This window comes from Ostrea edulis, chromosome 1 (genome assembly GCF_947568905.1).
Source record: "Ostrea edulis chromosome 1, xbOstEdul1.1, whole genome shotgun sequence".
NCBI lineage: Eukaryota > Metazoa > Mollusca > Bivalvia > Ostreida > Ostreidae > Ostrea > Ostrea edulis.
In genome coordinates, this window is record NC_079164.1 from 92,994,297 (window position 1) to 93,008,397 (window position 14,101).

At 35.0% G+C, this 14,101-nt stretch overlaps 1 protein-coding gene across 1 annotated transcript in view; it reads left to right on the plus strand.

Annotated features, from left to right (window-relative positions):
- The first annotated feature begins 18 nt into the window (after window positions 1-18).
- Window positions 19-14,101, plus strand: part of LOC125673763 (espin-like) — a 28,371-nt gene continuing 14,288 nt past the window's right edge. Inside the window, exons 1-4 of the mRNA XM_048910565.2 lie at window positions 19-621; window positions 2,961-3,144; window positions 6,648-6,833; window positions 10,554-10,676. Of these exons, the coding sequence (XP_048766522.2) occupies window positions 128-621; window positions 2,961-3,144; window positions 6,648-6,833; window positions 10,554-10,676 (987 nt within the window). The 5' untranslated portion in view covers window positions 19-127. The remainder of the gene's footprint in view (window positions 622-2,960; window positions 3,145-6,647; window positions 6,834-10,553; window positions 10,677-14,101) is intronic.

The following is a 14,101-nucleotide window of genomic DNA, read 5'->3' on the forward strand; positions in this document are numbered from 1 at the left end:
TTTCATTTTCTTCGTTCTATTATATTCTATTCCATATGAGTACACTTCCGGTTGCAGACGACGAATAGCGAAATCGAGCCCTAGCCCGTGAGTAATGTAGGCAGGACGTAGGAGGTCTTTTGAAATAATGGTGACAAGTCAAGTATTCAATGCAGCTACAGAAGGAAATCTTTCGTTTCTGACAACTTTAAAACCCGAACAGCTCACAGACAAGTTAGTGGACGAACAAGGGGCGAATTGTTGTCATTACGCATCAAGGGCGGGTCGGGTGGATATCATAGAGTACCTTGTCTTGACTAGACAGTTCAACCACCACAAGAGATCGGTGGTAGGCTCAACACCAGCTCACGATGCTGCAGCTTCAGGGAAACTGGCTACTCTACAGTGGTTACTGAAACACTCAAATCCTCCTTTGTCTGAGGATGACCAAGATGGTACTGGGGCGACTATATTGCATTTGGCAGCTAGATATGGACATGCTTCTGTGGTGGAATGGATTCTTGATAATACTCAGGGTAACTTGACGTCAATAAAAGCAGCAAGTGGCGCTCTTCCTCTTCATTTTGCTGCATCTGGTGGTAGCACTGAAACAGTTCAAATTCTATTGAAAGAGTCTCCAAGGTGTGTAATACATGTGCTATTAATCATTATAGCAGATCTATGATTTATTCTGAGGCCACATTTAAAAATATGTTTGTTTCCCCTCTCCCGACCCTAAATTTCAGAGGAAGGTCGGTAGGTAGGTAAAAAGTTTTTTTTTTTAGCTAGCAGAATTTTATTTATTATGAAATTCCTATAACCATTAACAATGCCCGATACCAAATGTCATGAAGCACATCATCCATGTTTCCTCATCAAACTCGTATAGTCAGTTCTCGCGTAAATTCTGCTTTGATTGCCACGTTTTGCAATTAGGAAAGGTGTCGATATTTCAGACAGTACTTCATGTATTTTGGAAATGCTCATTATCTAACCACCAAACTTAGGCATTGGACTACATGTATACATATTGGTTGATTCGACGAACATTGGGTTTCATCAGAATTTGCTCTGCTATTTATACCACATACTAACACTTAAATAAAGTTAGGGAGAATGTTGCAACTATGGACAATGGTGTTAGTTTTGGACACATGGTGTTATAAAATTGGTAAACTCGGTTGCTGTCTTTTATTTATGGTTCACTGACATTTTATGCTTTTGTTTTTTGCACATTATCTTAATTTATATATGATAGTGATTTTAATTATATTTTTAAATGATATCGGTAGATCTAGTTTACCAGAAAACGTTTCAACGGGACTTGATTTTGCCGATCAAACAAAATGGATGCTGACATCAACCAATCAGAGCTGAGTTACACATGTGCATATAATTAGGTGTTTTCCAGTTTGTAAATATAGCATTAGTTCAGAAATAAGTTAAATTGAGAATGCTTCTGATTGACTGTCAAAAATATCGCATCCATCCGAAATATCAACACTTTCCCCATCTGAAGAACACAACTTGCACACTGGATGCCCCGAATTCTCTTGTTTCCTCGCTCCTCGTATAGACAACAATTCTCCATCTCGATCTTGCAGATCACTAGTCCGAATTGCGAGCCGAATTCAATGTTAAACTCACTTGTAACTAATCAATAAAACAATCATGATTCTTGTACTTATTAATATCGATTAAAAGAAAATATCAATCCAAAATTCGATATTAAACAGAAGCCAACAATTGTAGTCAACCAAATTTTCACTGCCATTTGAGCAAATGAGTCTCGTGACTCAAAACAAAGCTCGACAGTTTGATAAAATGTTTTCAAGAGACTGTTTATGTGATGAAAGAACCCATAAAATTGATATTAGTAAGTACAAGAAGAATCGTTTTATTGATTAGTTATGAGCTTAAAATTGAATTCGGCTTGTAAGTATTTGAAATCAGCCAGAGAATGCCGCCTCCAGCTGGAGGCGGCGAAATTTCTAGATTTCGGACCAGAACACCTCCTGTATTCGTATTATTATTTTTTAATTTTGGATTGAAACCAAAGAAGATATAGAAAATTTTTGTCATTATAAAATACTGATCTGCACCAGAAACGACCTTGAATATTTCTTAAAATTTAAAAAAAAAACTTCACCAGAATGGCGTAATAAAAACTTATGGGTCGGTGTGAATTTTCAGACTCGGTCGGGCGAGGGGAAACAAACAATATTTTTATTTTGGCCTGAGCAATTAATCATGCAAATCATTTCAGATAAAAGAACATTCTAGATAAGTTTCCAACAAATGCATAAGGAATACCTTTCTTCTGAATTATCTACAATACAAATTTTAGTGATTGATTGATTTAATGACCCCAAATCATTTTTAAAATGATGGCCATAAAACCATGTTGACAAATTTTACTTTAAGGTCGGAGTTTAGCAATTATGAATATCATTACACATAATTATTATTATTCTGTATGCAGGGATTTATCTAGGTTTTTACTACCGGTAAACGGTACCTTTTCCCCTTGGCAACAAATAGATATTTCCCCTTCCACAGATAAAAAAATCCCCTTTATTTGTAGAAACTTCACAAAATTGTATAAGAATTTTCAACAAAAATAATTTTTTTATTATTCTATCATTTTCTACAATTGTCAGACTTACAATATAGATAAAATGAGTAATCTGTTATAATCTGTGGATGTTGTATTCCATGGATGTCCCCCATTCTCATCCCCTGGAAGCTCATGAATACATTCTCAAAAATTCCCCTTAAATATAAAATGGGTAGTAACAACTAAATGCTGGATAAAACTCTGATATGATCAAAGTGATAAAAACACATCAGCATGCAATCTAGCTGCAGAACTGTAACTCTGGGGGGAAATTGGGACATTTTTGTCCCAGAGAGCTACAGTTCTGCAGCTACATACAATCCCATTTTCTAGCATAATCTTTCTTTCAATCAATATGTTATAGGACTGTTAACATGCAGATGATGAATGGAGCAACCCCAATATACATTGCTGCACAGAGTGGACAATTAGGAGTCCTAAGGTTGCTTGTTCAGAAAGGTGGCACTATTAAAATCAATGCATATGATGGCATGTCTTGTCTACATGCTGCAACCCAAAGTGGACATCTGGATTGTGTGAAATTTTTGGTGAGTAAAAGTAATACCATTCATTACACATCAGGGGTGTACAATTACAGACGCCCGGGGCTGCCAATTTTAAAGGTTGGGCAAGCAAAAATCAATGTTGTGTTAGCTCGTTGGTGTTGGGCCTAGTAGATCTAAAGCGAAAGTATACACATTCATTGTACAAATTTTAATATTATGTTGTCCGACTTTATGTATGAATTAACTTTATTACCAAGTCAAGATCTTCAATCTGTTTTAACACATTGTGCATTGATGGCAATTATCAGTTCAGTGACAAAATGGAGAAGTATCAATGTTTCCAGGAGTCTGTGTTTCGCTGTTTGGTCTGTCCTGAATTTTGTATTTTTGAAAGGATTTTTTATCAATGTTCATTATCTGTACCTTTTTCTTTTCATTTAACAATTTTTTTTAGCTAGACAGATACAGTGGACAACATCACATTACTTGAACTTTGATGAAGAGAAATATTGTGAAATCCATGTAAAATTTATAACTTTTCTGAACTTGAAGGTTGTTTACAATCCATGTAGAAAATATTAAATTCCATATGATTATGACTAAACTGAATTGTTCACCACTTGGCCAGAAGATGTCAAACAAATTGTTTAATAATAAAAAATATTTATATTTTAACGTGCATTAATATATCAACACCATTTTCAGGCATTTTGTTATATTCATGGGCTAGTAACTGATGATCTTGGACTAGTAGTTAATTTGTTTTTAATTGCACACCCCTGCACATTATATTTGAAAAAAATCCTTGTATTTCACCTTTTCACAGTCTGTTCTTTTGGAGCAAAACTTTCAGAAGCTGTCATACATTGACATTTGTTTTGTGGTAGCTTATAGTTGTATGTTGTGGTTTTTGTCTCATGTAGCAAAATTTTTTAGTTTTAGTGTAGAATAGTTGAGCAAAATGTTTCAACATTAGCCAGAATCAAATGCCTATTCTTCTGATTGCTAACATGCTAATACAGACAGATGGAGAAACTTTGAAAGCTTAAAAACTAAAGAATTTATTTCTGAACAGTGCTTTTGAACTTTTTGAGTTGCAAGGGTCATTACTATAAAACTGAAATTATTTTTGTATCCATGGTGTATTTCCGTTTGCAAAAAATGTGATGATATTGTAGTATAGGATAGAGGAGAAAATCTTTGGCTGGACCGGGAATCTAACCCGAGACCCCTGCATTACTAGTCAGGTGCTCTAACCACTGAGCTATCCAGGCCATTATCCACAGTCCATCTAGCCCTAATTACTAAATTCCTCCCTCCTTAATTTGTCTTTGCCCTCGAAGACACACACACAACCCAGGTTCTTTTCGTCCCTGGCAGGACAACCTGCAATTCCAGGGGTGGTCAACGGCACCAAATGCAACGGGAAGGGAGAAAATACAATGGACCAGACTGGGATTCGAACCCAGGCCCCCTGAATGTCTAGTCAGGTGCTCTACCTACTGAGCCAACTGGCCACCGGCGATCGAACTCTGCTGACCGCTATACTCCTCACTCCTTAAATGTCTTCACACTTGAATACATCAACCCAGGGTCTTAATCCCAATCAGGTCCGTTGCATTTTCTCCCTTCCTGTTACATTTGGTGCCGTAGACCAGCCCCTGGAACTGCCAGGGGATTAAGACCCTGGGTTGATGTCTTCAAGTGTGAAGACCGCAGGGATCCCGGGTTCGATTCCTGGTCCAGCTAAAGAATTTCTCCTCTCTCCTATATATACTACATTTGGTGCCGTTGACCACCCCTGGATTGGCAGGTTGTCCTGCCAGGGGCGAAAAGAACCTGGGTTGTGTGTGTCTTCGAGGGTGAAGACAAATTAAGGAGGGAGGAATGTAGTAATTAGGGCTGTACGGACTGTGGATATCGGCCTGGATAGCTCAGTGGTTAGAGCACCTGACTAGTAATGCAGGGGTCCCAGGTTCGATTCCCAGTCCAGCCAAAGATTTTCTCCTCTCTCATATATTACAATATGATACTCCTCCTTAATTCAGCTAGGCAGATACTTCAAGTTCTTCAACCTAGCTGGCTAGTTTGTGTCTTATAAAAAACGGCTCAAATTAAAACATTTAATATGCTTTTTTACAAGTTATTTTAAAGATAGGGCTTTTTCACTTTGATATGTAATTGTTTCCCAGCATCCCGTTGTAAGAATGACATGTCATTTACACTGAAGAAAAACGATACAACCAAAATAAAAATTATTGTAACTGTTTGGGAGACTTGATTTCTCTACATTGAGCACTGAGTAAGATTAAATTTTTCATTTCCAATGGGATTGGAACACTTTACAGAAGTATTATCAGATGACACTGTTGACACATGACATTCATTCCTCTTGGCTGTTAATTGCATTCTACAATCAGGGGCAGATCACTCTAAATAGTAAAAAAGAAGACTTGCAGTGTACTAGGCCTTGTTTAAATTTCAATTTCAATTTGATTCTATAATAAACTTTGCATGATTTTTATCATAGAAAAGTCTTAAAAATTAGGTGCTCTCATGGTATATTTTCCATGATTTTCACACTTTTCAAAATATTATACATTAAAAATAACCCGGAATGGAATACATTAACATAAATTGTTGTTTAATACCTTTCAATATTGGGGTACTGTAATATTAAACTGAGCTGGTAAATTATTAAAGAATTTGAGAGACCTTGCAAATTTCAGACTGATGGAAAACAACAACTTGACCAACAGCTTATTAAAAGATAAATCAATGGATATCAATGTAACAGCTTATTATTAAAAGATAAATCGATGGATATCAATGTAACAGGGATTTGAAATTCATCTGATCCATTACCTTTGATACAAAGATTTTAGAAGTTCACATGAATATGGTTTTGAATATTAGTATGTTATTTCTTATATAATTATGCAAGCACTTGATTTGCTAAAACTTTTATTCAGCATCAGTGTATGAAAATGTAAAAGGTGTACTCTGAAGGACTAAATTCAATACAAATAAAAGTCAGTCTTCTGATTTTGTAAGTGAAGATGCTTGCAAACTATCATGAATATAAATAATAGTTTGCTTTTAATTAATGAATCTATAGTATGTAATATATATGTATTTTATTAGGGCTGTGTGTATATTGGCCAAATTTTCAATGTATATACTACCAATATTCTATATATTGTATTTATTTATATTTTTGAGTGTGGCGGAAAATATCAATCAACATTTACATGTATATTGTATTGAATTTTCCACAGAAAACATTAAAATTAACCTTGATTAATTATTCTAAACTGAATGATATATTTTTTTTAAGTTAACTTTCTCCATCAAATCAAACTCTTGTGTTGGCTATCCCTGGACAGCTAAATACTGCTTTGTATTGATACTGGTATATTGGTATTTCACTACACCCCTCATTTACAGTATGATCCAATTTGAATGTTCCCCCAGAGGTAATTAGTAACTACATATTATAACCCTTCAGATAAATCCAGATATACGACAATACTTTTTTTGTACAGATTTCCGAACAGAGATGCAATGTCAATGAACGAGACTTTGATGGAGCTTCCCCTCTTCATTATGCAACAAGCATGGGTCACACTGAGGTTGTTAGATGGTTGTTGACAGAGGGAGGGGCTAAGATCACCCTAGATAATCTTGGAGGCAGCCCTCTCCATAATGCAGCAGAAGTAGGACACCTAAAGGTACTACATGTATATATAATCTTTAAATGGTTTTTCAAGTTAATATTGTGACATTCAAATCAATCTTGTGTGTTGAAATTTGAAATTTAAGAAACAATAATTTAGATTTAAGGTTACTTGGACCTCAGCGATGAGAATGATAGAGAAATGAAATAGAATTTTTACCAATTAGTCACTTATTTGGGTTTAGTTTGTACATTTCTGTCTGTGTGTCTGTTACTGCCACACAGAGGTTATGTTTGAGTTTAGTTTGTACATTTCTGTCTGTGTGTCTGTTACTGCCTCACAGAGGTTATGTTTGAGTTTAGTTTGTACATTTCTGTCTGTGTGTCTGTTACTGCCTCACAGAGGTTATGTTTGAGTTTAGTTTGTACATTTCTGTCTGTGTGTCTGTTACTGCCTCACAGAGGTTATGTTTGAGTTTAGTTTGTGCATGTCTGTGTGTCTGACTGTGTCTAATGATTTTTAAGGCCAATTTGGGGCTGAAATTTGAAGGAGGGAGAGAGGGACCACTTCCATTTACACCTGCATGTTATCATTACCTGAAAACTAATTAAGTTGACTTTAGGAAAAAACAATCAATACTAACAAACACATATCAAAAATTTATCTCTGACATTCTGAAATATTCTTAAAGATAACAGAGACCATTGAACTTATTATGAGGAACAAGAGACCTGATGCCAAAAGCGTCAGGTAATAATCTTTGGATATATTCCTATTTATCATCTAACACCTCAGGCCTGCATGACTATTATGCCATTTGTGTAGAATCTAGATAGCATGTCCCCCAATGACAGGTTATCATAGTTTTCAAATCCAATGGCGACTGGGTCTTAGTTATGCTAGATAACAGCCACACTGTATTAACATTGCACCTGCTTCCTGAGGATGTGACAACACCCTCTTCATCGGCTGTTAAAGCTACAACAGTGAACTACCTCTAGGTGATATTTCTTTCAGTCAGTATTGGTTTTCAAGTGATCTTGAAAAAGGTAGATTTTTCTAATACATTTGTGTTTTGTCAGGTAGATTCTATATTTTCCCTATATTTTTGATGATTGGTTTCATCATTTGAGTGGGCAGTAGGGTACACACCCTTGATAAACAGTGCATTGATACCTGTAGAGAGATATCGTGAAATATTTTACAAATTGCACCTGCAGTCTGTTTGGTTATGTTTTTGGAAACATTGGAAGCTTAATGGATATTGACTGTTGATTAAGGATGTAAAGCCATATAAGGTAATTTATGTTGTGAATATGGGGTTCTCAATAATTGTAGTAGAAGTAGGTGAAATAAGCGAGGGGGCGACTATGTTTTTTTGGTGCAAAGGGGGGGGGGGGGGCTTGGTCTTTTTTTTTTTTTTTTTTTTATAGATTTACAAGGCACTATCTTTTAGACACTAAAATCACTGGTAAAGATGTCAGCAAATTGTGGTATTTCAGATATTTAGATATATGAATTTTGTCTCAGTTATAAATGTATGGTGGTACATCATTTCACTACCCCACTTGGATGACTTGTCTCTTCGTTTCAGAGAATAAGAATGAAAAGAGGAGGGCTTGGGCAGAAATTTCTTATCTGAACAAGTTCATACCATCTTCTTGCTAGATAGTAATTGCCCAATATTTCTTTAGTAGCTAGAATATTCAACTCAACCTGTATTAATTCTATAACAGTCATCCTAGCTAAATAAATGCAAATTCAAATGAACGGAACACGTAGCTAGACGTTACCTAGGTTACACCTCTTTGCAAAATAACCTGTTATTTTCTTCATGACTTATACGTGGGGGGTATTCTGAAATCCCTACTTTCATTTTAACCACACATTACAGTGCGGGATCAGGATTGCAGGAAATAAGAAATTTAAACAAGTATGTTGTTATTGTGGTTGAAAATTATTGTATTAAGCGTGAATATATCTCTCTGATCCTGATATAGCACAACTTTTTATGCAAAATGAATATGGCCGGGGCATGTAGTGTCTGTCTTCCGTCCTTTCGTCACACTTTATGTTTAGCTCAGTTTCAAAGGAACTCTTTAAGATATTTTTATCAAACCTTTAATGGTGATACATATTGATGACATCTATTCAACTGCATCAATACTTTTGACCTTGACATTTCCTTTGATCTTGACCTCTTTTCCCCCTATTTGGTGTTTAGCTCAGTTTCAAAGCAACTAATGACAATATTTTTATGTTAACTCTTACACTGACACATATTAGTGGTAACTATTCAACTGTGACATTGTTTTTTTTTTTACCTTGACCTTCCCTGTGACCTTTACCTTGCTATTTGCTATTTGGTGGTAGCTCAGTTTCAAAGCAGTTGATGAGGATTTTTTTTCCCCCTATTTGAATATGGCCAGAGCATAGTGTTTGTCATGTCCATTTGTGATATCCATGTATGTAAATGAGGAGTGATGTACATGAAGAATATTTTCTACATCTTTTCTCTCAATGCACAAAGTAGCGTTCATAATGTCTTTGTTTGTTCCTGCTCATGCTTTCTCCTCCATACCATGCAGTACATCAAGGGGAGGGGGTATAATTTAGAGCACTTTCAATTTTTGAGAGCTGGGAAAAAGTTAAGTTTGAATGTGCCCCATGTGGATATCATTCCCATATGGATAGCTCCAATTAGGGGTGCTGTTAAATCAGAAGTTATGGCTTTGCTACCATTTTCTCTATGTCAGCAATTGAAATGTATGAAATATGCTTTAAACTTTCCCAAAATTTCAAATTAAAAAAACCCAGCAAACTTTTTTCCAAAACAAACACATGCTTAGTTACAACACATTCCTATACTGACATGGACATTTTATTATTGACAGTTATTTACTGTGTAAGATCATGGCCATCTATTGAGAGAGTACTTCTCTGCTTTCCATGCAAATCTTTTGGAATTTGTTTGTCTAGAATTGGGTTGTTTTTTTCATTTGGGAAAATTTCAAGCTTTATTTTGTCTTTCGAAGAAATGAAGAATTGTTGATTCAGGTTTACATTTATTTTGCATCTGTTCATGAAGTTAAAAATCAATAAAATGTTCCTGTGGTCTAATGTGTATTTTTAGCTCTACCTACCTGGAGCATGGACTACCTGTTGCCATAGATTTTAATTGCAGTATAATTGCGGCCATTCTTAGTGATGAGACAACCAGGGGATGTTTGCTAATTATTAGAATTTCAGTTATCTGTCATTGTCACTGACTATGTAATTATTGATAGTCTCCAAAATATCTCCTGACATCTGTTACCACTCAAAGGATCACAGTAGTGGTAGAAAAGGGACCAGTTGTGGATTTCTTATTGAATTATTTAGCTGGAGAGGTTTGCATCATCCGACTCCCTGTAATTTTGTGGATTTCATTAACTGAAGTAGTTTTCTCTTCAGCATCTAGAGATGTTGCTATCCGCTCAAGGTTTCACAATTCACATGTGAAATGGATTAAATTTTCTCAGAACTTTAATTGTTTCTCTTACCTTCAGTTTACAGGTAATATCTTACCTTTGAGTTCAGGTAATACTTAAGATGAGATAGACATGACAATGCATTCAGTGAAAAAGAATTCACTTCCAGAAATAGAATTGATTAGCTGATTAAGGAAAGTTCATTCTGCAAGTGGAAAGGTGTGATATCCTTCACTAAGTACATAAGCATTAGTAATTAGTTATAATGGTGTTAATCAGTGAATATCTGTAATTAACTTTGCAGGTTGTGAGAATTTTATTAGAGAACCACTGTAGTCCAGATATCACTGACAACCAAGGGCTGACAGCAGCGGAGTTAGCAGAGAAATGTTCTAATGAGCAGTGTGCCAAGGAAATCAAAGCTAAAGTAAGTATATCCCATCTTATAAACTCTGAAGAGATCACAGGGAAAGTTTGGGTGATTCTATAAAACACAGGGTAGGGTGCTCTGAAGTTTGGCTATAGTCAGTTTTATCACCATGCCAAAAGATCGGTATTTGCAATTCTGTCAATTGGCTTCCATTATGGGTTTATACTGATGAGTCGACGTCTGGTCAACTTAGACTGAAATCTGCAAATGAGAACTTCATAATTTTGAATCAAAAATCCCCCATAGATTTTCAATGTACTTTTATTACCTGCAATTACTGAAACAATTTGAAATGCAATTATCATGTTTGAAGAAATGTCAGTGTAGTGCAGTTTTTATGTTGAGCTGAAAACACCTTTAATAGCATTCTTTTGATTGCCATTTGACATGATTCTTTTTGTGACCCTGATCCACTAGTACATCATGTAATATCAATGTCAATAATGTTGTTTTGCATGTAAGATGAAAGGCATGGCCCATTGTTTTGCTGATTTCTATTGTGTATAACCCTTTTGTTATTGACAGATGAAGGAACCTATAAGGTTTTACTAAGGTAACACCAGAACGATATTAACTAATGAAATCTGTGCATGGATGCCAATGGAAACTTGACACTAAATTCTACAAATTATGTAAACACTGCATCAGTCAATGTAGATGAATTTTCAAAATCATGGACCTCAACTGTAAACCATCCCCCCCCCCCCCCCCCAAAAAAAAACCCCAAACAAAAACAAACAACAAGCACCAAACAAATCCTCAAGATGGTGGAGACCGGATGGAGTCGCTAAGTGTTGCTTTTAGCTCACCTAATCCAAATTAAGGCTCACATGGGGTTTCTGATCAAAGATTGTCCTTCATCTATTAGACTTGCTTAAGTTGTTGATTCTTATTCTATGTATCTGCTCTCTTTCCTATCTTTTTATAATGTCAGAACAAAGTTTTAGAATAATTGAATTTAGTACCACAGAGAGCAGTCAGCAGATATCAGAGATATCAAGTCTCTTCATCTATCTTTGTAATGTAAACTTTTCAAATCGATTTTTTACTAACTATCGACCTCAAACATATTTTTATAGTGATTTCATTCAAAGATGTGTTATTTGTTCTGGAGCAATTGGAATTCAAACATGGCTGTCATAGCTTCTGATTGGTTGGTATATTTCTTTAAAAGACCAAAATGTGACAATCTAATGTAAAAGCAATATGCATAACATATTTGCAGTACTTTTATTTGAATCCAATTTTTACAGGGTTTGACATTTACTTTTTTGAGCACTAGACCAGTTGGACTACTTCAAATGATTTTTACTACACCTGACCTTACATCCACTAGCCCTGACCAACTTTCCAGGAAAAAAACCCCTGATTGTTTCTCCATATTTAGATACTTAATTAGAATGACAAACATTAAGTTTCAACTATAACGTATTGTCTCAAAAAAATCTTTAGTCTCATCATTCAATTTGATGCTTTTATTTTCAAATGCATTTTCTGTTTCTTTAAATTCTACCTGGCACAGAAATTCTTTAGTCAATTTATTAGAATAAAATGCCCTCAACCACTTTTTTTAAAATTTCTATTTCATAAGCCCTGCTTTGTTTCTTCCCAACCTATTCCTTTTTTCTGAATCTCTCGGGACATCTTTCCTTGAGGACGAAAAGTCGTATTTGAATATAGAGACATTTCCGCACATGTGTCAACACCGAAAAAATGGCTGTTTACGATGTAATTCATTAATTTTATAGACGCTTTCTTATCTTCAATTAAAATAAACTGGGTTGTTTTTTTTTCAAATGAAAATAAATTCAGTTAATATCTATTTATCCGCAACATAACTTTACACACATTAACATCGACTAAATTTCGTAAAACATCACTTCCGACAATGACTATTTATTAGAACTAAAAATAGAGATTATGTCATCATGCGGTTCAAAGTTGCTTGTTAACTCTTCACAGTGATTTTCTTAGTTAAGAATAAAATATCTTATTGTTTATAGTAAAGTCTCTTGTTTATTTTGTCAACTAGACCAGTCGGACTAGTAAATCGACACTTTACCCGACCGGAACTATCATCTAGTAGACTCGGTCGGTCGGACGTGCCTTAGTGTCAAACCCTGTTTTACATAAAGTATTTAATATGATGTGCAAGATACTAATTGAGAAAAGATGTTATAACTCAGATGAGCACTGTGGCCCTTAGGCGTCTTGTATTGTGTCACACATACATAGTAAGCTAGCCAAACTCAAGTGTACTGCTACATGTAACTAATATATGTGATGTGAATAAAACCTTGCAATATGTTTTACACTTGTATAGTTATAACATGTATCAGCACTTTTTTAAAAACTCAATAATCAGAGAAAACATTACATATTTTAGTATGAGGCAAATAATAACTGGATGGAATATGTATGCTATAATAACAGGATGGAATGTGTATGCTATCAGCTGGTAGTGTGATTTAACAATATGAAATATTTCAGTGTAGGCTCTTAATTTGATGGAAAAACCCAAAATTTGGCTTCATGAGTGGCAAATTATGAATCTAATTTGTTTACTCATTTTAAAAATATTTCTGCATACCAGTACCGTGTACATGTATACTAAACAATAATAGCATTATTCGTTTACTGATGAGATTTATATAATTCTATTTATAAGGCCTACATTATAGTATTGTTGATTTCCCTTTTACAAACCACCTTTTTGACTTTGGATAGATACGGACAAAGTATTCATTTAGGGACAGGGGCAAATATATTGATCTTCATTATAACCAAATTTTTAGCTGGTGCATACTCTTAAATTTGAGTTAGCTAGCTTAAGATGAAATTCCTAGAAAGAGTATGGTTAGAAAAAGAAAGGTTCCTGAGAAATAAAATTCAAGTTGGGGCAATTTGCTGAATCATTCAAAAGGGAAACAAAGCAAAATTCTAATTTGGGCCTAAATGATATTGATTACTTATTATCACTATGCTTGAATACACCAAGGCGTGTTTGTTTATTTTTGGCGTAATACTTTTTACAAAGTGCAGCTGTTGACTTTCTTCTATGTGCATTGTACAATCTGTTGTGATATGTAATAAATTATATTTTGTTTTTAAAAAAACGCTTTTCTTTTGATGTGATGACATGTTGAATTTGTTTTGAGGTGCATGTGTTAAGCACAATGTTTTCTCAGACTGCATTGGATTAATTCTATGTCACTATGTATACAAGACTTTTCAAGTAAAACTTGATAAAACAATAGATGTGCTTAGACAAAACATCTAAGATGGTGATAATATAGTGGGCGAAGTCTGCTCCCTAGACAAGAACCCTACAGTCCCAACCTCTGGGTAGATGTGGTAGTTGAACTGAAAGTTAAAGCACGTACAGTACAAAAACACACAGTAACAATTCTAGGGATTGTTGA